This window comes from Eutrigla gurnardus (assembly GCF_963514095.1).
Source record: "Eutrigla gurnardus genome assembly, chromosome: 8".
Taxonomy (NCBI): domain Eukaryota; kingdom Metazoa; phylum Chordata; class Actinopteri; order Perciformes; family Triglidae; genus Eutrigla; species Eutrigla gurnardus.
In genome coordinates this window covers 24,077,947-24,102,118 of record NC_139922.1, presented here as the reverse complement: position 1 = coordinate 24,102,118, position 24,172 = coordinate 24,077,947, and the positions used below count along the sequence as shown (strand labels likewise).

General features: G+C 39.7%; 4 protein-coding genes and 1 pseudogene across 5 annotated transcripts; 3 read left to right on the top strand and 2 right to left on the bottom strand.

Moving 5' to 3' along the window:
- Window positions 1–486: 486 nt before the first annotated feature.
- On the top strand, window positions 487–2,545 carry LOC311017795 (ATP-dependent RNA helicase DDX19B-like; the record flags this gene model as incomplete). Its single annotated transcript, XM_084016373.1, has 6 exons — window positions 487–527; window positions 780–1,016; window positions 1,112–1,204; window positions 2,012–2,114; window positions 2,215–2,329; window positions 2,430–2,545. The coding sequence occupies 6 exons, from the start codon at window positions 487–489 to the stop codon at window positions 2,543–2,545; spliced, it is 705 nt and encodes a 234-aa protein (XP_083872499.1).
- Window positions 2,546–3,249: 704 nt separating this feature from the next.
- LOC311017794 (ATP-dependent RNA helicase DDX19A pseudogene) lies at window positions 3,250–4,162 on the top strand (annotated as a pseudogene). The gene is made up of 3 exons (XR_014599290.1): window positions 3,250–3,403; window positions 3,499–3,690; window positions 3,779–4,162. The product of XR_014599290.1 is annotated as an ATP-dependent RNA helicase DDX19A pseudogene (transcript).
- Window positions 4,163–4,468: 306 nt separating this feature from the next.
- Window positions 4,469–5,786, bottom strand: ubxn10 (UBX domain protein 10). The gene has a single exon (XM_084015149.1). It carries the CDS (start codon window positions 5,774–5,776, stop codon window positions 5,384–5,386), a length of 393 nt encoding a protein of 130 aa, XP_083871275.1. The 5' UTR covers window positions 5,777–5,786; the 3' UTR covers window positions 4,469–5,383.
- Window positions 5,787–5,967: 181 nt separating this feature from the next.
- cptp (ceramide-1-phosphate transfer protein) lies at window positions 5,968–7,782 on the bottom strand. The gene is made up of 2 exons (XM_084015148.1): window positions 7,432–7,782; window positions 5,968–7,352 (listed from the first exon to the last, which is right to left on the bottom strand). The coding sequence occupies exons 1-2, from the start codon at window positions 7,557–7,559 to the stop codon at window positions 6,830–6,832; spliced, it is 651 nt and encodes a 216-aa protein (XP_083871274.1). The 5' UTR covers window positions 7,560–7,782; the 3' UTR covers window positions 5,968–6,829.
- A 440-nt stretch (window positions 7,783–8,222) lies between these two features.
- ints11 (integrator complex subunit 11) lies at window positions 8,223–23,933 on the top strand. The gene is given in 16 exon segments (XM_084015289.1): window positions 8,223–8,565; window positions 8,988–9,061; window positions 9,159–9,387; window positions 9,497–9,595; window positions 9,679–9,713; window positions 9,798–9,936; window positions 10,072–10,136; window positions 10,427–10,616; window positions 10,700–10,783; window positions 10,867–10,921; window positions 10,924–10,955; window positions 11,493–11,655; window positions 16,085–16,149; window positions 22,591–22,771; window positions 22,881–23,037; window positions 23,562–23,933. Coding segments are annotated over 13 exon segments (1,230 nt in total). The 5' UTR covers window positions 8,223–8,526; the 3' UTR covers window positions 16,111–16,149; window positions 22,591–22,771; window positions 22,881–23,037; window positions 23,562–23,933.
- Window positions 23,934–24,172: the final 239 nt, after the last annotated feature.

The window sequence follows — 24,172 nt, the reverse complement described above, 5'->3', positions numbered from 1 at the left end:
CTGACTCGACATGAATCAAATTACGCATTACTTACACATTCCTTTTTATTTCATTGTTCTATCCTGTCTGGGTCTGGTGTCCTTCTGAGTATGTAATGTATTGCGCTGTGTCTTGTCTCTTCTATTTGTATTTTATATATTTATTAAGTAGGGAGGATGCAAATTAGCATTTTTGCTATAATCCGGCATATTTACAGAGATGTGTAATCGATGTTCATTAATGTGCACTGTCTCTATCCAAAAATAAAGAATTGAATTGAATTAATGTTTGTATTCTGTGTTGTGTCTCCTGTATGTTCAGTTGTCTGTAACTTTGTGTTTTGCTGCTGCCTACGTGGAACAATGAGTCTCAATGAGATTTAAAAAAGGCAGCAACGGTGTGGTCGCGCGCCGCGGAGATGCTTTCAGTTGGTCAAGGTCTGAGGGCTAGCAGCGGCAGTTAGGGATTCAACAAACATCTAAAAATGTCTGAAGACTTGTCTGCGGATGCCGTCGGTGTTCAAAAAACCACAAGGCAGACCAGACCGGTAACGGTATGTATACAAAGTTGACAAACGGCTCCGAATGTATCATCAAACAGGCTACTCGCTCATTAGCAAGCTAGCTAATTTAAGCTAACTAACGTCTTTTCCGCGGAGTTTGTTGCATCATTAAAAAAAACCTATAATAATGTGTTTTGTCGAAACAGTTTGACTTCCGGGTGGATCGACAGCTTGGGGAGCTAGGCGGAGACGTACCTGGTAACTTAATACATATATTTATTATATATATATTTTTAGTTATAATTACCATCTGAACTACCTATTTCCACCGCCTAGCTGTGTTTTTTTGTGTTATATCCACCTGTGTAGACAACATATTGCCGGACAGGAGGGACAGTGGAACCTGGCTGAAGAGTCCCTATTGAATAAACTGATCAGGCGCACGCTTGAGTGGACCACCAACGAGGTTGAGGTCGTCCAGCGGGACCCCTCATCTCCTCTCTTCTCCGCGAAGACGTTTGAGGAGCTGAGACTGTGAGTTTGACTGTAATCTAAACTTTCAAGCAGATGTTTGTTGTTTCTCTCCCTCCCTCCGTCCTCAAACACGTGTTGCTTTTGATGATCAATAGGAAACCTGAACTGCTAAAGGGTGTGTACAATATGGGATTCAACAGACCCTCCAGGATCCAGGAGAAAGCTTTGCCCCTGATGTTGGCACAGCCGTGAGTTCATTTTCACTCAAGTCATCTTGGTTTAGTCATTGGACAGAACAATAATTTACATTAACGTTACTTGCAAAAATCAAGGTTCAAGCCACTGAAATATGAGGATTTGCTGCTCTTCTGTCATTTAAATAACCTGAAAAGTGAATTAACTACTTTGATTGTCATGTAATTGTTCAAGTTGTTCATCAATGAAAAATACTATTTTCTTGTTCAAGGTTCTCAAAGATGAGGATTTGCTGTTCTTCTCTCTTTGAAAACATTGTAAATTATTCATTAATTTTCAGTTAATTAAAAACATCCTCAATGTTCTGGCAATCATCTTATTGATAAATTGACTAATCATTTCAGCACATTTTTTTAAAGCACTTTTTTAAGCACTTTAGTGCAGTATTTTTTTATCACATCCAAGACTAAAACTAATTCATAGCACTTTATATACATTCATTATAACCCTGGTTTTGTTAGTCTAAGCGAATAATCTAGATCCATTATGAGAATGTGAAAAGGCTAATTTGGCATGAGTCAATGGACTAGGGCTATAACTAATGATTACTTTTGTTATCGATTAATACCAATTATTGTACTGGTTAATTGTTTAGTCTGTAAAGTATCCTAAAACTGAAAAACATCACATAGAATATACAAGGTAAGGTCATCAAACCGAGCATAATGCTTTTAAAATAAGTTTTCGATTGAGAAAAATAGTTATATTTTTCTGTATGTTCTGCTGATTGCTCCAGCTCTGGACTCTAACAATTGTACTTGCGTTTCTTACATCACTTCATTATATTTTTCTTCTCCCAGACCTCAGAATCTGATTGCCCAGTCACAGTCTGGCACAGGTAAAACTGCTGCTTTTTGTCTAGCCATGCTCAGCCATGTTAACCCAGACAATAAATGGACTCAGGTAAGCATCCCATGTAATCTGCAAAGTCCAGCCAGTGTCCACATTGAGTAGTAGAAGCTGAAATGCCACTCAACATTTGAAAACTGTTTGCTTCTTCCAGTGCCTTTGTCTCTCCCCAACATACGAGCTCGCTCTACAGATCGGCCAAGTGATCGAGCAAATGGGGAAATTTTATCCTGATGTGAAACTGGCCTACGGCATTCGGGGCAACAGAAGTAAGAATGTGACTGTACTTGTAATTACACCTGATGGAATTAGGGCTAAACTGGTATTTGAGAGCCGGTGTCACCGTGTGAATTCCTGCATTCTGTTCAGTGCCGCGAGGCATCAAGTTGCAGGAGCAGATTGTCATCGGGACGCCAGGCACAGTCCTGGATTGGTGCACTAAGTACAAGCACATTGATCCCAAGAAGGGTTATTTAAAGCAATAGCTCTCAACAGGCTGGTAAGAGCATTGTTCGGCTCACGCATCAGATCATTTCTGAATCGTGGTGCTGCGGAGGCAGTGGTCAGTGCATATCTGCTGCATTCCTGCTTGCTTGCATATTCTGGGCAACATTGTTGAACCTCCTCCTCCTTACGTGGTGCTGCATGCCGTGGCTGCATGGCTCAATCCAATCCACCATAGAACCCTAAATGTTTTATAGCTGGTTTTAGTAGCCGACTACTTTGTATCTGTAACCTGTGTTGGATGTCAACTTGTCGGATGGATTGTCTTTCCTTAGAATGTGGTAATGCTGTACCCATTGCATCCACATCTGGTTCAGATCTGATGACAAAGCGGATCTCTAGATGTGGTCTGGCTGATCCAGTCTATTACATCTACATCTTTCATTAATGTGTTGTTTTTTGTATTTGTCAAGATAGGATCTCCAGGTACAGATTGCATGTGGATGTCGGTTGTAAATTGGGTGTTGAATTCCAGTGAACCAACAGATATTTTTTTAATCAGTAATGCATAATTCAAAGCAAAGTAGGATCAGAGCAGAAGTCTCATAAGAAGGCATGTCGTTCTGTTATGATACACATTTTGGCACACACACAAGTATTTTCCAATTCCTGGGAAAATGTCTCCTGACAAGACATCAGTATGAGCACTTTAGTTTGGCTGATACTTTTTCTTTAGACTCGCAGGATGGCTGCTCGGCTGTCCACAAAACTGGTCCAAGAAGGGCACCAGGTGTCCTTGCTGAGTGGTGAAATGACGGTGGAGGAGAGAGCCGCCGTCATCGAGCGCTTCAGGGACGGGAAAGAGAAAGTGCTGGTCAGCACCAACGTGTGCTGCAGAGGTACGGGAGGGGTTTTAAAATGAAAACATCACGTTAATGTTGGACGGCGAGTGTGTACATTTTCTCAAACTCATTAGTTGTCATGATGATTACAGGTATTGATGTGGAACAAGTGTCGCTCGTGGTGAACTTTGACCCCCCTGTGGACATGACTGGGAACGCCGACAGCGAGACTTACCTTAACCGGATCGGCTGCACAGTGCACTTCGGCAGAAGAGGATTCGTGATCAATATGGTTGACAGCCTACGCAGCATGGATATTATCCATCAAATTGAAATGCATTTCTGTATGTTGCCGTTTCTTTCACTTTGATCATGCAAAACGGCGAATGCACGGATCCTAATGTGACTATTATCTCTCTCTTCCTCTTACAGTTAGGCAGATCAGAGAGCTTGATCCTAGCAATCTTGAAGAAATGGCACTCCTGACCTGCTGAATGCTTTGCTCCGTGCACCATCAGATCCTCACGCAGTGAGACACTTTTCTTCTTTACAGAGGAGAGAATCACGCTAATGTTTATGCAAACTTCTTTCATGGCAGTATTCTGTGCCATTTTTTATTTGATGTGTCCAATTTTGATTGATCCTTAAGTCACCTTAAGCATGTAAATTATAAAATCACCCGCCGGCTGTTAAAACAGCATTTAAGGGTGTCTATGAGACTACAGTTGATTGTTTGCAGTGTTGTTCCTTTGTCTTAAATGAATTGTTGGCATTGGATTGTCTCATCTAAAATATCCTTGAGTGACTTGAAGCATAGCACGGATAAAGCGGAAGAAAATGGATGGATGGATGGATGGATGGACTTGAAGCATTTTAAGCTTTAAATGCCTGTTTCAGCTTTTGTTGTAGCTGACTGTTAGTTTGACCATTACTTAATTTGATGTTCTAGCACACTATGAAGCCTGTTGCTTGTTTTGTGTGAAAAAAGAATAAATAACTATACGTTGCATATCAAACTTGTACTTGCAGTTTAAATACCGTCTGTTCATGAAAGCTGCGGCTCGTCAGAGGAAAAGGTTTTTACACCGTACCAAGTAAAATCATTATATTGGGTGTATCCAAAACAATCTTTTATTAAACATGATGATTCAAATATGTCTTTAGGGAATATACAATATGTTCTAAAGTTAAGCCTGTAGCCTCTGAATGCTCTGCTCTTTAGTGTGATTGATTTGTTTTCAACATTTTCCAGAGGGAGTTTGATGAGTCACATCGTGGTACGTTCACTCATCATCAAAAACAGCTTTTATCCTTCCAGAAATGATTTTGACTCAGTATGAAAGAACTATAAAAGGAGTACTTGTTTGGAGCAGAGTGAAGTTTGTTAGCTGTTGGCCTTTTTCACAGTGATTTTGATTCAAAAGCACAGGTGTTACTCATGAGGTCAGCGTCATTCATTAATTCTATTATTGACACCTGATTTATGGATTTGTGTTCTACTATGAAAGCAGGGCAATCGTTGCAGTATAAAAAGATAGTGATGAATTCAACACATTGACTGTACTTCTCTAACGGAGGACTATTCGGCATATAAGAACGTCAATCAAAAAATGTAAGATATGGAAACAAACTATAGCCATTTAGTTGTTGTTTGTCAAAAAAGGTTACAAGTTAGATTAATTAGTTGGACAGGATTATTCTGAACTTGCTATCATCTAAAAACGGTTACAAAAATAAGATTTGAATACGTAGGTCCTCTCCAGACATGATTTAAGACAAACATATTAATAAAACTCTGCTTTGAATCTTAATTGGAGTCCAATATGGACTTCACAACAACAAAAATCCCATTCAAAGCACAAAGTTCTCCTAATGTGGCCTCCAAAGTCCTGAAAGAGATGAATGTCATCCTGTGAATAACATATATATATATATTGTGCAAACCAACATTGTGCAAATCCTCTTCTCCCTAATTGACAAATTCTGAATCTCTGAATATGCACTTTTTGTTTCTCATTTCAAAAGCTGACAACTATTTTAAATGTCGTTCTGAGAGATGCACAGGACCGATCTGTTCAAAATGCCACACTGGGCCAAGGTCAGATCCATGTCCGTGAAGGTCCTGCGTGGCACGTCCATGGTCTCGATGCGAGCCCCTCCGTACTCCGCTTCGTACCTGAGCTCGGCGCTGGTTCTCACCGTCAGCAGACTGTCTGCGGGGTCGAAGTGCTGCTGAAACCTCCTGCCACACGGGGCTCGGATAGCCAGGAGCAAACTGCCAGCTTCCCCGCTCATTGTTTGTCCCGTGTCAGGGGGCTTAGGCCGGACCCCGTCCCTCTGGTCCACCTCGGAGCCACTGATCCGGGTCACATGTGGCTCCCTGTGCCCTCGCTGCAGGGTCGCATCATTAGACAGGTTTAGCTCGGACATCGTCTTGTCCAGGCTCCTCTCGGGACTCGCCTCTGTCTGCCTCCTCACTATGGACGGAAGAACTTTGTACCGGTTCAAGGACTGCGGTGGGTCTTGCTGCAGAACCCCGTCCTGGATCTGCTGGCCGGCCTGCCACTAAATGGGCGAGTGGAAGCTGAGGTTTCTGTCTGGCCTGCTGCACTAGGCATAAAATAAATAGTCAGATCAAACATAAATACACAATCATCCACCAGGTAGGTAGGTTTTCATTATGCTACTCTGTTTATACATTCTGTTTGGATTAAAAGTAATATACAGTATATATATAATACACTACATTCTAGGAAAACAATACATCAATCACTATAAATAAAGAACAGATTTTTTTGTCATTTATATGTGAAATCAGTATTTGAATGAAATATGGTATGAAAACATGACTCGACTTTATGGCCCTTTCAGTACATTATGTCACACGAACACTTGACTGACGAAAAAAGTCAGGATTGGTATCAATTCTACCTTAAGCTGCAACTAACAATTATTTTCATTATCCATTTGCTGATTATCAACTATCAAAAACCAAAAAACACTAATATTTATGATGATGTAAGACAAAGAAGAGCAGCAGATTTCTGATTTCATCAATTCTTTTGGTGATTTTGCTTGAGGAAAAAGGCTTTAAATGATTAATTAATTGTCAAAATAGTGGTACAGCACTTTTCCCTTTTTGGAATATACTTGTTTGTTTTTTTTGAAAAAACAGCTTTTGGCAGTGAGCAAAGACTTCTGGGCCCCACGGTTCCCCTTATCTACTTAAATTAATGAATACATCTACAAGCAGGAGTTGAATTAAAAATAGGTCCATTATAAAGAGTAAAGATAAACATGCAACATTATAATCAACAGTAGTTTTAGGTATAATAAAAACAGGTAATGTTGTAGGTACATATTATAGTCAGTGATGTGCTAAATTAACACTGTTCAGAGAACAAGTAGCAGCTAGATTAACAGCCCTTCTTCTTTAATCGTGTAATGTATGAAGTGGCAAATAATAGCACTTTATTTTGCTCTCTATGGTAAGTCGAGCATGTTTTTTTGAGAGTAAAGTTCCTCTGTGAGCTGGTACACCTCAGAGATTAGAGGTAGAGCTTCCCCCAGCTTGGCCACCACCTGCTCCGGGGGGCCGACGTTCATCACCTCAAAGAAAGCAGGACGCCCCGGGAGCATGCAGAACGCCATGCCCGCTGCCTTGCGGACCACCCAAGGGTGGTGCTGGGAAAGAGACTCATTGTAGGACTCCGAACACATGACAGAAGTCTTGCTGTCCTCACTGCTGGTGCGGAGGCGCTCCAGGAAGAGCTCCAGCCACCTCAACGCGCGGTGGAGCCTCAGGAGAGTACGACATCCGGACTCTGGGTGGCCGCCTCTCTTGGTCAGGTCCACTAGTTCGTTCTCCAGCTCATATTTGACCATCGACTGGAAAGTGACATACTGGGACCCGTTCTCACCATTCAGGTGAGTCACCAGGATATGGATCTTGTTGACGGCATCCTTGGAAATGAAGCCAAACACACTCCCCAGGCTGTTCAGGAACCTGTTAAAGAGGTCAACAGTATGCTCACACCTGACACTGTATGTTACAGTTGATTGCACTATGTGTACAGTACACTTACTTTACGAGACCACGCCACCCAGCGACGTAGTGTTCAAGATACACTTCTTTCTTCTCCGATAAACACAGCTTGAAAGTGTCAAGCACCTCTTGTAAGCAGAATTTGTGGTCTTCTTCAGGACCAGCCATGGTTTCTCTATACGGAAGTGCTATCGCCAAACGCAAATAAGCAACAAATGAATGCTGAAATGTGACCAACGGCTACAAACAACGTGGAGGTGGTAACGAAAGAAAGTCCGGAGTATTAAATAAAGAGACCGTAGACATTAAGTCCAAGAAAATTGAGGGAAAACCAAGGAAATGTAAGCGTTTCTTTTCATCTCAGTGGAGTGGCAGCTCATTCCTCTGCTATAATCCGCTGCCTTCTACTGCGCAGACTCGAGCCGGAAAAGACCGGAAATTGGTGACAATGCCTTCAAAATAACAAAATCCCCAGACCCCAAAAAGCAGGGGTGGTTATGCCTTGGCTCATTATAACTGGAAACAACTCATGAAAAACGTAAGTTTGTGTAAGTGAGTGTTAAAATGTAAACTTTCCCCAAAACAAAGCAGTCTTGTAACGTGGTTTGTGAAGTGGGTTTATTTTGAATGTTTTGCACGGAAGTTTGGACGTTTTACTGTGTACATTGACACTAATACAAAAAAAAAGTGTATATTTATATATATATGTATATTTCTTTGTAAAAAAAAAAAGTAGAAGTAGACCGACCTCCCTTGTATTCACTGGGGGTCATTCGTCCATCTTCAACTGGGTGAGAAACGTTTACGCTACGGCGGCTAGCTAGCATCTGCTATGATATGCTAGTTCCGTCAATAATAAAGGCGTCTATAACTTCGCCGTTGTCTTTTCGCTAAATGCCCGACTCTCTCTGAATAGCAACTACTTGTGTGTTTTTGTTATTGTGGTCGAAAGCCGCTTGTAAGTTTCACCCGTTACCGCGAGTAGCCGTTGTTAGCTGGCGAAGCTAACTCAGTGGTGCGTTTACTGGGCGTTTGTCTTTCAAGCTTTCTCTTAACTTCGCCGTTCCCTCTCCAGGGTGCTGGACAGGATGGCGGCCGGAGCTGCGTCCTCGTGTCTATTGGAGGCAAAAACATAATGCTTGACTGTGGTATGCACATGGGATACAATGACGATGTGAGTCAACGTTTCACCTTGTAAGATAAACAGTATACGTCACGTTTCAAGTTTAATTCTGTCACTGAACAACTTACACTGGTCGAGATACTCGCATAAAAGTACAAGTGTGAAAATACTTTGAAATCCAACATGGGAGATGGACATATATATAAGTAGTACTGGATATGATGACATCACATGACCCAGAGTCACAACATCAATACATATCTAAACTATACATGCTGTACTTTCTCTAGTTGCAGCTTCTTAAATGTGATGACTTGTGTCATTGTCGATTGAATATATTTAGGGTTTTGTCTTGTTTCGAATCCAAAACCTATTTTTAAAATATAGCACACGTTTCATGAGTTTTGGACCTTGTGAAGAAGGTAAATTATAGTATAATCCCAATTGAGTGCAAATCTGTATTGTCATTGCAGAGACGTTTCCCAGACTTTTCTTATATAACCCAGAATGGGCGTCTGACAGAGTTTCTGGACTGTGTGATCATCAGGTTTGTTGTCCTAATACTCACAATATATAACGTCTTGCATTAATATGAATAATCCAGTGGTTTTTTTTTTGACAATGGCTACCTGTTCCTTTCTCAGCCATTTTCACTTAGACCACTGTGGCGCTCTGCCCTTCATGAGTGAGATGGTGGGCTACGATGGACCCATCTACATGACCCACCCCACTAAGGCCATCTGCCCTATTTTGCTGGAGGACTTCCGGAAGATCACTGTTGACAAAAAGGGTGAAACCAACTTCTTCACCTCACAGACGATCAAGGACTGCATGAAGAAAGTGGTGCCCTTAAACCTCCACCAAACCGTCCAGGTGCAGTGCCTCTATCATATTTGACGATATCCATCTATTAATCATTGCTGCACCAGCTGCTCCTCTCTTCTGATGGTAGATCAAGCTGTTTCTGTTGTGCTGCCGGCAGGAGGATGATGAGCTGGAGATCAAGGCGTACTATGCAGGCCATGTCCTGGGAGCTGCCATGGTGCACGTCAAAGTGGGATCAGAGTCTGTGGTCTATACTGTGAGTGTAAACACGTCTGTATTGTATCAGAATGGGTGAAATTTGACAGACGGGATCTCACATTAATGTGTTTTCATTTGTAGGGAGACTATAACATGACACCTGACAGGCATTTAGGGTAAGTGCCCTTTACTGTTTTTAATGATACCATGATGGAGTTTATGCCAACAGTCTCTTTATCTTCCTGTTTGTTTATTTGAAGAGCCGCATGGATCGACAAGTGCCGCCCAGAAATCCTTATCTCAGAGTCCACATATGCCACCACCATCCGTGACTCCAAGAGATGCAGAGAGAGGGACTTTTTGAAGAAAGTGCATGAATCCATCGAAAGAGGAGGAAAGGTATTTATTTTTTTTAGAGTTAGTGGAATTCTGTATTTTTGGGTGTTTACTTTGCTTGTTATATTATATCGTGGTGACAAAATTCAGATTCCTGCCAATCTTACTTAGATCTGGGATTTCTCATTATCTTTACAGGTTCTCATTTCAGTTTTTGCCCTCGGAAGAGCACAAGAACTCTGCATCCTGTTGGAAACATTTTGGTAGGTTTTTTCTTTAAAATGAGCTAAATTCATTTTTGCTTTCTTGTATTTTCTTATACATCAGTATGGGTTTGTTGTTGTAAATAAATCTCTGTCAGAGAAAAGATGATAGTGAACGTGATGTGTGGAGATAATCTATGTTCCCAAGCTGATTGATATCTCAAAATAGCAGCTCGTTTAAATATGTGTATTTATGTCATTAAGCCTGGTAGAATAATGGTGCATGAAGTTTTTCATATTAAGTGGCGGCTCATTGGGCAGACACTCTAATTACCCCTCTCCTCAAACAGGGAGAGAATGAACCTAAAGGCCCCGATCTACTTCTCCACTGGGCTGACGGAGAAAGCGAATCATTATTACAAGCTTTTCATAACATGGACCAACCAGAAGATTGGAAAAACCTTTGTACAGAGAAACATGTTTGAATTTAAGCACATCAAGGCCTTTGATCGCTCCTACGCTGATAATCCTGGACCTAGGGTACATTTTTCTTTTTCCTCCAAAGTGCATTTCAGGATGAAAATTGAAATGCCAGTGAACTGCAGGAATATGTTCACTTTCAGGTGGTGTTCGCCACACCAGGTATGCTGCATGCCGGCCAGTCTTTGCAGATCTTCAAGAAATGGGCTGGCAATGAGAAAAACATGGTGAGGCTTGTGAGAAAATTTGAAGATGTGTGTTTTTTTTAAAAATAACAATACTTGATGAACAACTACTTCTGCCTTTTTAGGTAATCATGCCTGGGTATTGTGTACAAGGAACAATCGGTCACAAGATCCTAAATGGCAGAGGAAACTGGAGATGGAAGGGAGGTCAACGGTGAGATTTTTCTCATTTCCCCTTTTATGTCTGTCCTTAGATCACACTGTATTTATGGTTAGAATTATTGCTTTCAGCTCCGTGGTGAACAAAGTGCTATGATACTTGCAAGTTTTGTTCAGCATGATAATCTTCACAAATGAACACCCACTTTTGTGTTTTTAAGAAGCGTGAATAAAATCACCAGAATAGAAAAGGTTAACATTCTGCTACAAATGAACTACACCACGGTTTCATTACTTCATGTTACCTCCACTGTGTCCAGCTGGTTGACATTTAGCACTCTGCTTATTTAGCCGCAGATAAGCAACCACCATATTTAATAAAACAGATATTAGACTGATAATGATCTTCTCATCTAACTATCAGCAACCAATTTTACAGTGAGTAGGGTTGGGCAAAAAAAAATGATTAATGTAAAAATCACGATTCTAATTTTCTACGATTTTAAATCGATCATAAATGTTTTTAGTTTTTTTTTCATTAAAATGTTTTTTATTGTGATCCATATGAATAAAATTCCTGTGATGCTTCCAGTTGGACGTGAAGGTACAGGTGGAGTACATGTCCTTCAGTGCTCACGCCGATGCCAAGGGCATCATGCAGCTCATTCGCATGGCAGAGCCTCGAAACATGCTGCTGGTACACGGGGAGGCGGTGAAACTGGAGTTCCTCAAGGGCAAGATCGAACAGGAGTTCAGTAAGTCCATCCATGATGTTAGCCTCATTCAAAGTCGTTGGTTTAGTGTTCATGCTCACAGCGAGGCGCCGCCCCTACCGTTAATGTTGTTTTCAAACGGCAGGCATAGATTGCCACATGCCAGCCAACGGCGAGACGGCGACAACAAACCCCAGTGTACCGGTCGATATCCGGTACAGATTTTGGGAGTTTATTCTCTGCATTTAACTACAGCTTGTGTTGAGGTTACCTCTTTGGCGGTGTAATATTTCGGTGTTCATTTATTGGGTGTTGAGGAGCCTGATTCAACACTACACCTGAGTTAACAACTGCAGTCAAGCCAGCCTCCACTCGGAAAACCCCGGTCAAGCTAGCCCCCAGTCATTCTGTGGTGCCTGTTTATACTACATATTACGGTAATGCAGTCCAAGAACAGAATTCAGAATAAAAGCACAGACCTATGAACGCAATTTGCAATTTCAGTCTGTTCATTAATTGTTTAAGCGATTGAACTATTATTTCATTGATTGATTGATTGATTGATTTATTGATTGATTGATTTTGCATTTAAGGAATTCATTTATTGATTATTCACGTAAATCATTTTACCAGCCTCATTCTGATCACATTTAAGCCTTAGCAGTTGGAGGCCATGGCAATTAATCTGCGTGAATAATTAGTCCAACATAAAAATAAACACAATATCAGGAGCTTCTGATGAGGAATTTCAAAATAAAAGCCAATTTAATGGTCAAATATTTTCAATATATCCATTTGAATTCAGCTTGACATTACAAAGAAACTACCGGTTTCCACAGATTGATTTCACTTCAGACTGATAGTGGTCGACCTCACAGACTCACTCATATAATATCAGGAAGTTCTGATGTGGTTTTTCACAATTAAAGCCCTCAGAAATGACAGATATTGTCAGTATTTAGATATGAATTCAGATGGATATTAAAAGGAAACTTCTTGTTTCCACAGACTGATTTCACTTCAGACTGATAGTGGTCGGCCTCAGAGACTCACCCATGTAATATCAGGAAGTTCTGATGTGGTTTTTCACAATTAAAGCCCTCAGAAATGACAGATATTGTCAGTATTTAGATATGAATTCAGATGGATATTAAAAGGAAACTTCCTCTTTCCACAGACTGATTTCAATTCAGACTGATAGTGGTCGACCTCAGAGACTCACTCATGTAATATCAGGCACTTCTGATTTGGTTTTACAAAATAAGAGCCCTCAGAAATGTCAGATATTGTCAGTATTTAGATATGAATTCAGATGGATATTAAAAGGAAACTTCCTCTTTCCACAGACTGATTTCAATTCAGACTGATAGTGGTCGACCTCAGAGACTCACTCATGTAATATCAGGCACTTCTGATGTGGTTTTTCAAAATTAAAGCCCTCAGAAATGTCAGATATTGTCAATATTCATATCTAAATATTGACAATATCTGACATTTCTGAGGGCTTTAATTTTGAAAAACCAAATCAGAAGTGCCTGATATTACATGGGTGAGTCTCTGAGGTCGACCACTATCAGTCTGAATTGAAATCAGTCTGTGGAAACAGGAAGTTTCCTCCCAAGATCAATCTGAATTCAAGGAGAAATATTGAAAATATTTGACATATCGGGGGGCTTTAATTTTTAAAAAAACACATCAGAACTTCCTGATATTACATGGGTGAGTCTCTGAGGTCGACCACTACCGGTCTGAAGTGAAATCAGTCTGTGGAAACAGGAAATTTCATTTTAATATCCATCTGAATTCATATCTCAAAATTGAAAATATCTGAAATTTCTGAGGGCTCTAATTTTGAAAAAACACATCAGAACTTTCTGATATTACATGAGTGAGTCTCTGAGGTTGACCACTATCAGTCTGAATTGAAATCAGTCTGTGGAAAGAGGAAGCTTCCTTTTAATATCCATCTGAATTCATATCTAAATACTGACAATATCTGACATTTCTGAGGGCTCTTATTTTGTGAAACCACATCAGAACTTCCTGATATTACATAGGTGAGTCCCTGAGGTGGACCACTATCAGTCTGAATTGAAATCAGTCTGTGGAAAGAGGAAGTTTCCTTTTAATATCCATCTGAATTCATATCTAAATACTGACAATATCTGACATTTCTGAGGGCTCTTATTTTGTAAAACCAAATCAGAAGTGCCTGATATTACATGAGTGAGTCTCTGAGGTCGACCACTATCAGTCTGAATTGAAATCAGTCTGTGGAAAGAGGAAGTTTCCTTTTAATATCCATCTGAATTCATATCTAAATATTGACAATATCTGACATTTCTGAGGGCTTTAATTTTGAAAAACCACATCAGAAGTGCCTGATATGACATGGGTGAGTCTCTGAGGTCGACCACTATCAGTCTAAATTGAAATCAGTCCGTGGAAACAGGAAGTTTCCTTTAAATATCGATCTGAATTCATATCTAAATATTGACAATATCTGACATTTCTGAGGGCTTTAATTGTGAAAAACCACATCAGAAGTGCCTGATATGACATGGGTGAGTCTCTGAGGTGGACCACTATCAGTCTGAAGTGAAATCAGTCTGTGGAAACAGGAATTTTCCTTTAAATATCGATCTGAATTCATATCTCAAATTGAAAATATCTGACATTTCTGAGGGCTCTAATTTTGAAAAAACACATCAGAACTTCCTGATATTACATGAGTGAGTCTCTGAGGTCGACTACTATCGGTCTGAAGTGAAATCAGTCTGTGGAAACAGGAAGTTTTCTTTTAATATCGATCCGAATTCATATCTAAATATTGACAATATCTGACATTTCTGAGGGCTTTAATTGTGAAAAAAACACATCAGAACTTCCTGATATTACATGGGTGAGTCTCTGAGGTCGACCACTATCAGTCTGAAGTGTAATCAGTCTGTGGAAACAGGAAGTTTCCTCCCAAGATCAATCTGAATTCAAAGAGAAATATTGAAAATATTTGACATTTCAGGGGGCTTTAATTTTGAAAAACCACATCAGAACTTCCTGATATTACATGAGTGAGTCTCTGAGGTCGACTACTATCGGTCTGAAGTGAAATCAGTCTGTGGAAACAGGAAGTTTTCTTTTAATATCGATCCGAATTCATATCTAAATATTGACAATATCTGACATTTCTGAGGGCTTTAATTGTGAAAAAAACACATCAGAACTTCCTGATATTACATGGGTGAGTCTCTGAGGTCGACCACTATCAGTCTGAAGTGAAATCAGTCTGTGGAAACAGGAAGTTTCCTTTTAATGTAAATCTGAATTTGAGGAAAATATTGACAATATCTGACATTTCAGAGGACTTCTATTTTGAAAAACCACATCAGAACTTCCTGATATTATATGAGTGAGTCTGTGAGGTCGACCACTATCAGTCTGAAGTGAAATCAATCTGTGGAAACCGGTAGTTTCTTTGTAATGTCAAGCTGAATTCAAATGGATATACTGAAAATATTTGACCATTAAATTGGCTTTTATTTTGAAATTCCTCATCAGAAGCTCCTGATATTGTATTTATTTTTATGTTGGACTAATTATTCACACAGATTAATTGCCATTGCCTCCAACTGCTAAGGCTTAAATGTGATCAGAATGAGGCTGGTAAAATGATTTACGTAAATACCGGTAATCAATAAATGAATTCCTTAAATGCAAAATCAATCAATCAATCAATAAATCAATCAATCAATAAATCAATGAAATAATAGTTCAATCGCTTAAACATTTAATGAACAGACTGAAATTGCAAATTGCGTTCATAGGTCTGTGCTTTTATTCTGAATTCTGTTCTTGGACTGCATTACCGTAATATGTAGTATAAACAGGCACCACAGAATGACTGGGGGCTAGCTTGACCGGGGTTTTCCGAGTGGAGGCTGGCTTGACTGCAGTAGTTAACAGCTTTGTCGCCGCGCTCCACTCAGCAGTCTTCACTTGGACTTCACCGTGACTCTTGAGCCAGGTAAAAGTGTGATTTTACTTCTCAAACTAATGTTATATTAGGCTGTGCAGGAATTTAAGACGATAATAGGACGTATGATAACGCTACATTTGTATATTTTGTCAGACTGATGGGCAAACTTCAGCAGCTAGCTGCTAGCAAGTTATCGGGCCCTAGCTGTTAGCAAGTTGTCGGGACCTTGCCTCGTGAGCCAGGTAAAAGTGCCATTTTACTCCTCAAAGTAACGTTATATTAGTCTTCTATCAGTATAATAACGGCACATTTTTATTTTTGGTCGAAGACTGATTTTTGCGAGGCCAAACTTTCTAGCTAGCTAGCTGCTGAAGTTAGCCCCTAACTTAGCATGCGTTTCCACTTCGCGCATTTCTTTGTGTATCTTACGTTAACATTAGCCTACACTGTTTGCCGTATCAACGTATACTAACAGTAACGTTGTTGTTTCCTTAGTTGACCCAGCACAGCTAGGACCGTAACGGACGCGAGTGGGGGACCTGTGAGGGAATGACGACACGGTAAGGCTTTATTTATTTATCTACAATTTTGCTTAAAAGGAAGCCCGGCTATGAAGACTTGTAGTTCTTAAAAGATAAATGTTAGTGTTAGTGATAATAATGTGATATAAAAAACCTTCTTGCTGTCTTCGTTTTTATAAAATTTGTAAAAAATAGTTTAACTCGTAGGTCGCCATTGTTGTTTACGTCGCAATGCACTCTGGGTAGTGACGTCAAATGGTTGCACTAGGCGAATTCGACCTGATGTATTTTTTATTTTTTTTTATTTTTTAGAAACTTTAATAAGTCATTATGGTGCAATACAATTCAATACACCAACAGAACATCGCCAGGGGGTTTCAATACAGACAATGCAGAGACAAGCTTTCATACAAAAACATTATAAAGTGTACATAAATTCAAAGTCTTTATAGCTTTCATGTTGATGGATTTTTTAATAGACTTGATGTATTGTTTGGCTTCATTTTCAAAAATAAGAAAAAGTGGTTTTTGATTAGTGTAACGACATTTATGAATGTGCCATTTGGCTAATTGTATAATAAGATTGATGATATAGTATTGTTTTTCTTTAGAAGATGGATTGTCAGTGAAGCCAAACAATACATGTTCAAAGCACAGGGGAAAAAGAGGTTCAATCGAAAAACAAATCAGGTTACAAATATCTTCCCATAATTTAGTTGAGAGAGGGCAAGACCAAAATAAATGAAAAATATCTTCAGGGTGTCCTACACAGAAAGAGCAGTTTAAATCTATATCTTTTTTAAATCGTTGTAAAAAAACTTTTGATGTGAATTATTTTAAAAGATACTTCTTTTACCTTATTATTAACTATATATCTAGCAGGTAAATTCCAGATTTTTTTCCAATTAAGGTTATTAACAAAGTTATTCCAATAAGCTATTACATATGGAGTTGATACGACTTCTTTCTGAAATAAAGAGCGTATATTACGGTTACTATTGCGTGTCGAGGAGAAACAAATTTGGCCTATATCTAGTTCGGTTGGATCAAAGGGTAAAAGTGTTGGGTTTTGTACTAATGTACTTCTAAATAACATAATTGCTCCAGAAGGGATCACATTTATGACAATATTAAATTCACTAATAGGAACAGGGATTCTGTATTTTAGGATACATTCTTGATATGAAAATAATGATCCGTTTGAGTTAAACAACTGATGAACCAAAAGTATGTTGTGCATAAACCAATGGGGGTAAAATAAAGATTTGTTTCTATATATAATGTCTCTATTATTCCATATGTAGTATCTATGTGGGGAAAAATTATGTTTATAGATTAATGACCAGGAGAGAAGCATCTGTTTGTGGAAGTTGGATAGTTTTAAGGGGATTTTTACAATATTGTAATTACAAAATAAAAGGAAATTTAAGCCTCCTAATTTAGAGAAAATAAAGTTTGGTATGAAATTCCAAATTGAAGAGGGGTTCTTGAGGAATTGTTTTAGCCAATTAATTTTAAATGTATTATTCAAAGTGTGAAAATCTAAGAAGTTAAGACCGCCCTTATCATAAGAATTCATTATTACTGATTTTTTTATGTAATGGTTTTTGTTTCGCCATACAAAGTTAAATAGCATCTTGTCAATGTTTTTTGAGATCTTTTTATTAACATCAAGAGATAAAGCAACATATGTAAGACGGGATAATCCCTCAGCTTTGGTCAGCAAAATTCTGCCTCTCAATGACAAATCTCTCTGCTTCGACCTGATGTAGCCGCCTGCAGCGCGCTACCTAACGTGATGTATTGTGGGTTGAAAGCGATGCATGATGGCTAGAATTGTGTCCGACTTAGCAGCCGACTGCAAAGACGTCACAGGGTCGCGACCATATCACGTGACCCAAAACATTGCGGGAACAAGTTTTTAAGAGGCGCTTCTTGCAGCGCTCGGCAGCGCGGTCCACGGTGGCTGCAACCAGCTTGTCCACACCTCCGCTACAGCCGAATGGTTCTCATTGGTTAAAAGTTCAATGACGTGTGTTCAGGTCCGCACTCGGCGGCCACCTTGTGGTGAAATGATACTTTTTATTTTGGTCGCATTGATCTCATGGCTTGATCTAAAGTTCTGTGCATTGTGTTGTGAGTAGGCCTATTATATGTGAGGTCTGGTTAATACAAACATAGAATGATAATACAAATATACTGGGAAAAAGAATGCCTTCCACATGTTGCCTTGCGTGTGTGATATATACAGGTGCTGGTCAACGAATTAGAATAATTTGAAATAGTGCAATCATTAAATTCTTTGAATGCATTTTTTGTGCAGAAAGCAAATCAGGTGTTCACCGCACCTGTCCTACTCGTTAGACTAATCACAGAACTCGTTACCTGTAAAAAATTTGCTCAGCTGAGCGTTCCAAAAGGCCCATTTAGGCCATTTAACTGTGACACTGTTGTTTTATTGAATTAGAATAATGGAGAAACCGTTTCATTGAATTAGAATAAATGCTCGAATTTTTGTTTTCTGTGAAGAGTGTTCACTGTGCAGTATAAAGTCAGGGTTGAGTAGAATTTCTAAGTTGTAAAATCAATCATGGGTAAGCAGCGCGACCTCTCAACCGGAATAGTGGCTCAAATTCAAGCCCTTCGCCAACAAGGCTTGACCCAAACTAAAATTGCTGAGCAGCTCGGCATCAGCCAGTCTTCCGTCTGCAAAGCTCTCAAGAAAAACTGCAGCAAGCGCACCAACTGTTCCGGCGTCCGAAAAACTTCTGCTCGCGACAACAAGCAGCTGAGAAAGATCGCAGTCAGCAACCGGTTCAAGTCCACTTCCGAGCTCACCGACTTGTGGAACAAGCAGACCGGCGCTGACGTCTCCAGATCAACCACTTACCGTCGTCTGCGCGAACTCGGCTTCAAATCTCGCGTTCCAGCAGTAAAACCGATGCTGAACAAGAAACAAATGGAGAAACGGCTGAAGTGGGCCAAAGAACACGTCGAGTGGACTGCTGAAGACTGGCAGAAAGTGGTCTTCAGTGACGAATCACGCTTCTGCATCTCCTTCGGTGACCAAGGTCCTCGTGTCTGGCGTCGTGGTGGCGAAACCTACAACCACGAGTGCATGAAAAGATCCGTCAAGTTTCCCCAGAGCGTTATGGTCTGGGGATGCATGTCCGCTCGAGGTGTAGGGAGACTCTGCTTCCTCAAGACGACTGTCAATGCTGCCGTATATCAAGATGTTCTGGAAACGTTCCTGATTCCGACTGTTGAGGAACAGTTCGGCGAAGAAGACTTCATATTTCAACAGGATCTTGCACCGGCTCATGCGGCAAAGTCGACCAAAGATTGGTTCACTAAAAAACAGCTTGAAGTTTTGGCATGGCCGGCCAACTCGCCTGACCTCAATGTCATTGAAAACCTTTGGGCCATCGTCAAGCGGAAAATTCGCAACAGAAAGCCTACTACGCTGGACCAACTGAAGCAGAACATCGCCACTGCCTGGGAAGCTGTGAGTGCGGAAACTTGCGACAAGCTGGTCAAATCGATGCCGCGGAGACTTCAGGCAGTCATACAAGCCAAGGGGGCAGCCACAAAATACTGAGTGATGATTCTAATTATTATAAAAATTATTCTAATTCAATGAAACGGTTTCTCCATTATTCTAATTCAATAAAACAACAGTGTCACAGTTAAATGGCCTAAATGGGCCTTTTGGAAAGCTCAGCTGAGCAAATTTTTTACAGGTAACGAGTTCTGTGATTAGTCTAACGAGTAGGACAGGTGCGGTGAACACCTGATTTGCTTTCTGCACAAAAAATGCATTCAAAGAATTTAATGATTGCACTATTTCAAATTATTCTAATTCGTTGACCAGCACCTGTGTGTGTGTGTGTGTGTGTGTGTGTGTGTGTGTGTGTGTGTGTGTGTGTGTGTGTGTGTGTGTGTGTGTGTGTGTGTGTGTGTGTGTGTGTGTGTGTGTGTGTGTGTGTGTGTGTGTGTGTGTGTGTGTGTGTGTGTGTGTGTGTGTGTGTGTGTGTGTGTGTGTGTGTGTGTGTGTGTGTGTGTGTGTGTGTGTGTGTATATATATATATATATTGCTCCACATATCTCAGTGGAGGTGGGATTTGTGATTTGTAGGTTAAGGAAACAGAATCTGTGACTCGTGGGGAAGATTTGCGCAGTTGTACTTCTCGATTTGTGTTTGTGTTTTAAAAGAACACAAATATTTCCGTGGGAAATTATTTTACATACATTGAACATTTATTGCACAAGTTCACATTCAGATTTGCACACATTCAAATTTTGTCCACAACATCACATTGTCTGATACAGGTACACAAATATGTTTTGCACCAAATATACTATAACAATAGGAGCAAAAATGTGAGCGTGTCAGTTTTTTAATCTGTGACTTGTAAAATAGGATTTGTGCACCTGTAATTAAGAATTTGTAAGTGTTGTGTTGTATTTGTGGAGAGAAAAAAAAACACAACTCATAGAGTCTGTGACTTCAAATGTACTGATACACATACACAATCACTGTCACAACTACAGATTCAGAATACTTTATTGATCCCCGGGGGGGAAATTGTTTTCGTTCCAATGCTCCGTGCAAAGTAGAGATGGAAACAAGCGATAAAGATGAAAAAGTAAATAGAAACAAATACTAAGTAAGATTCAAAATAAAATACAATAAAATAAGATCTAAAGTAGCCAGTAAAATACAAATAAATAATAAACAAGTCAAGTATACAATATATCTGAAATACAATCTGAAATATATACAATGTACAATGAAATTGTTATAGCATTATAGATGAAATGAGAATGAATATTTATATTGTTTGTCTTGTTTTTGTTTTTTAAATTGCCAAATGAGTCCCATAATCAGAGAGAGGAGTTGTACAGTTTAATGGCCACAGGTAAGAATGACTTCCTGTGGCGCTCAGTGGTGCATTTAGGAGCAATTAGTCTCTGGCTGAAGGTGCTCCTCTGTTCAGCCAGAGCGTTGTGGAGAGGGTGAGAGCCATGCTGCAGTATCGCCCGCACCTTCGACAGCATCCTCCTGTCTGACACTGCAGCCAAAGTGTCCAGCTCCACCCCCACAATGTCACTGGCCTTTCTGATCAGTTTATTGAGTCTGTTGGCATCTGCAACTTTCAGTCTGCTGCCCCAGCACAGTACAGCAAACAGAATAGCACTGGCCACCACAGACTCATAAAACATCCTCAGCATCGTTGAAGGAGCGGAGCCTCCTCAGAAAATAGAGGCGGCTCTGTCCCTTCTTGTAGAGGACTTCAGTGTTCTTAGTCCAGTCCAGTTTATTGTCGATGTACACACCCAGATATTTGTAATGATCCACAATGTCCACGTTATGTCCCAGGATGGAAACTGGGGTCGCTGTTGTCGTGGTTCTCCTCAGATCCACCACCAGCTCAAACCTTTTGCACCAATAATACCTTCATACTTTTCAGCTGAGTTTGTTGCATCATTTTTTTTTTTGGAATACTTTATTTTTAAGTTTTTCAAATATGCAAACATAATACAACCTATTCCCATGGCAAAGTAGTATAAGTAATAAGGACAAACAAACAGGTAGATAAATAATAATAAAATAAAATGGTTAGGAAATAAAATGAATACATGAAAAATAAATAAAATAATAATAATAGAAAGAAAACAAAACAAACAATCAAACAAAAACGATTAAAGTAACAGTCATTACATTGTGACACATATGTCACTAAGACATCTTAAACATTGTACCTGGACCTTAATGTTAATTTACAATTGAACCAGTTTAAGGGTTACAGAGAGTCCACAGCTGTTGTTTCTATATAATCAATAAAAGGTTGCCAGATCTTTAAAAAGGTGTCGTATCTATTTCTCATGACATATGTGATCTTCTCTAAGGGTAAACAGGTCATCATTTCTGATATCCATTTCGATATAGAGAGGGAGGAATCTGATTTCCAGGTTAATGCAATACATTTTCTAGAAACAGTAAAAGCTATGTCAATGAGTTTCCTGGAGCTCTGACTTAATTTCAAGTTTGTTGCATTACCTAAAAGTCCTGGATCTAGTGGAATTGGTGTAGCCGTGATTTTAGTTAGCGTGTCACATATATCATACCAAAATGTAGTTACTTTAGTGCATTGCCATGTGCAATGTATCATGGTACCCTCAGCAATACCACATCTGAAACAGATATTTGAAATTGAGGGATTATACCGGTGTAATTTTTGAGGGGTGAGGTAGAGTTGGTGAAGGAAATTGTAGTTGACCAGTTTGAATCTGGCATTTATACTGGCAAATAAGCTGTTCTGACAGAGGTCAGACCACAGGTCCTCATGTATTGTAATGCCCAGGTCAGACTCCCACCTCTCTCTTGATCGGTGTATTTTTTGTTTAGGATACTCCTCCATTATTGTTTGTTGCATCATTAAAAAAAAAAACCTATAATAATGTGTTTTGTCGAAACAGTATGACTTCCGAACGAGAATGGATCGACAGCTTGGTCCGGACCTGGCTGAAGAGTCCCTCTTAAACAAACTGATCCGGCGCACTCGTCAGTGGAACATAAACGAGGTTGAGGTCATCCAGCGGGACCCCTCATCTCCATGAAGACTTTTTGGTCCCCGTGAGATAGGCGGAGACGTACCTGGTAACTTAATAAATATATTTATTATATATATTTTTAGTTATAATTAGCATCTGAACTACCTATTTCCACCGCCTAGCTGTGTTTTTTTGTGTTATATCCACCTGTGTAGACAACATATTGCCAGACAGGAGGGACAGTGGGAACCTGGCTGAAGAGTCACTATTAAATAAACTGATCCGGCGCACTCTTCAGTGGACCACCAACGAGGTTGAGGTCGTCCAGCGGGACCCCTCATCTCCCTCAAAGACTTTTGAGGACCTGAGACTGTGAGTTTGACAGTCAAATATGAGGATTTGTTGCCCTTCTCCGTCATTAAAAGAACCTGAGAAGTTAATTAACTACTTTGATTGTCATGTAATTGTTCAAGTTGTTCATCAATGGAAAAATACAATTTTCTTGTTCAAGGTTCTCAAAGATGAGGATTTGCTGTTCTTCTCTCTTTGAAAACATTGTAAATTATTAATTAATTTTCAGTTAATTAAAAACATCCTCAATGTCTTGGCAATCATCTTATTGATAAATTGACTAATCATTTCAGCACATTTTTTTAAAGCACTTTTTTAAGCACTTTAGTGCAGTATTTTTTTATCACATCCAAGACTAAAACTAATTCATAGCACTTTATATACATTATGAAGTAGGGACTACGGATGCAAATTAGCATTTTTGCTATAATCCGGCATATTTACAGAGATATGTAATCGATGTTCATTAATGTGCACTGTCTCTATCCAAAAATAAAGAATTGAATTAATGTTTGTATTCTGTGTTGTGTCTCCTGTATGTTCAGTTGTCTGTAACTTTGTGTTTTGCTGCTGCCTACGTGGAACAATGAGTCTCAATGAGATTTAAAAAAGGCAGCAACGGTGTGGTCGCGCGCCGCGGAGATGCTTTCAGTTGGTCAAGGTCTGAGGGCTAGCAGCGGCAGTTAGGGATTCCACACAGACTCATCATTCAGTCTGATCCACTTTTTCGTCCCAAAGAAACAATATGTCGAAAATGTCTGAAGACTTGTCTGAAGTTGCCGTCGGTGTTCAAGGAACCACAAGGCAGACCAGACCGGTAACGGTATGTATACAAAGTTGACAAACGGCTCCGAATGTATCATCAAACAGGCTACTCGCTCATTAGCAAGCTAGCTTATTTAAGCTAACTAACGTCTTTTCCGCGGAGTTTGTTGCATCATTAAAAAAAACCTATAATAATGTGTTTTGTCGAAACAGTTTGACTTCCGAGTGGATCGACAGCTTGGTGAGATAAGCAGAGTACCTGGTAACTTAATAAATATATTTATTATATATATTTTTAGTTATAATTAGCATCTGAACTACCTATTTCCACCGCCTAGCTGTGTTTTTTTGTGTTATATCCACCTGTGTAGGCAACATATTGCCGGACAGG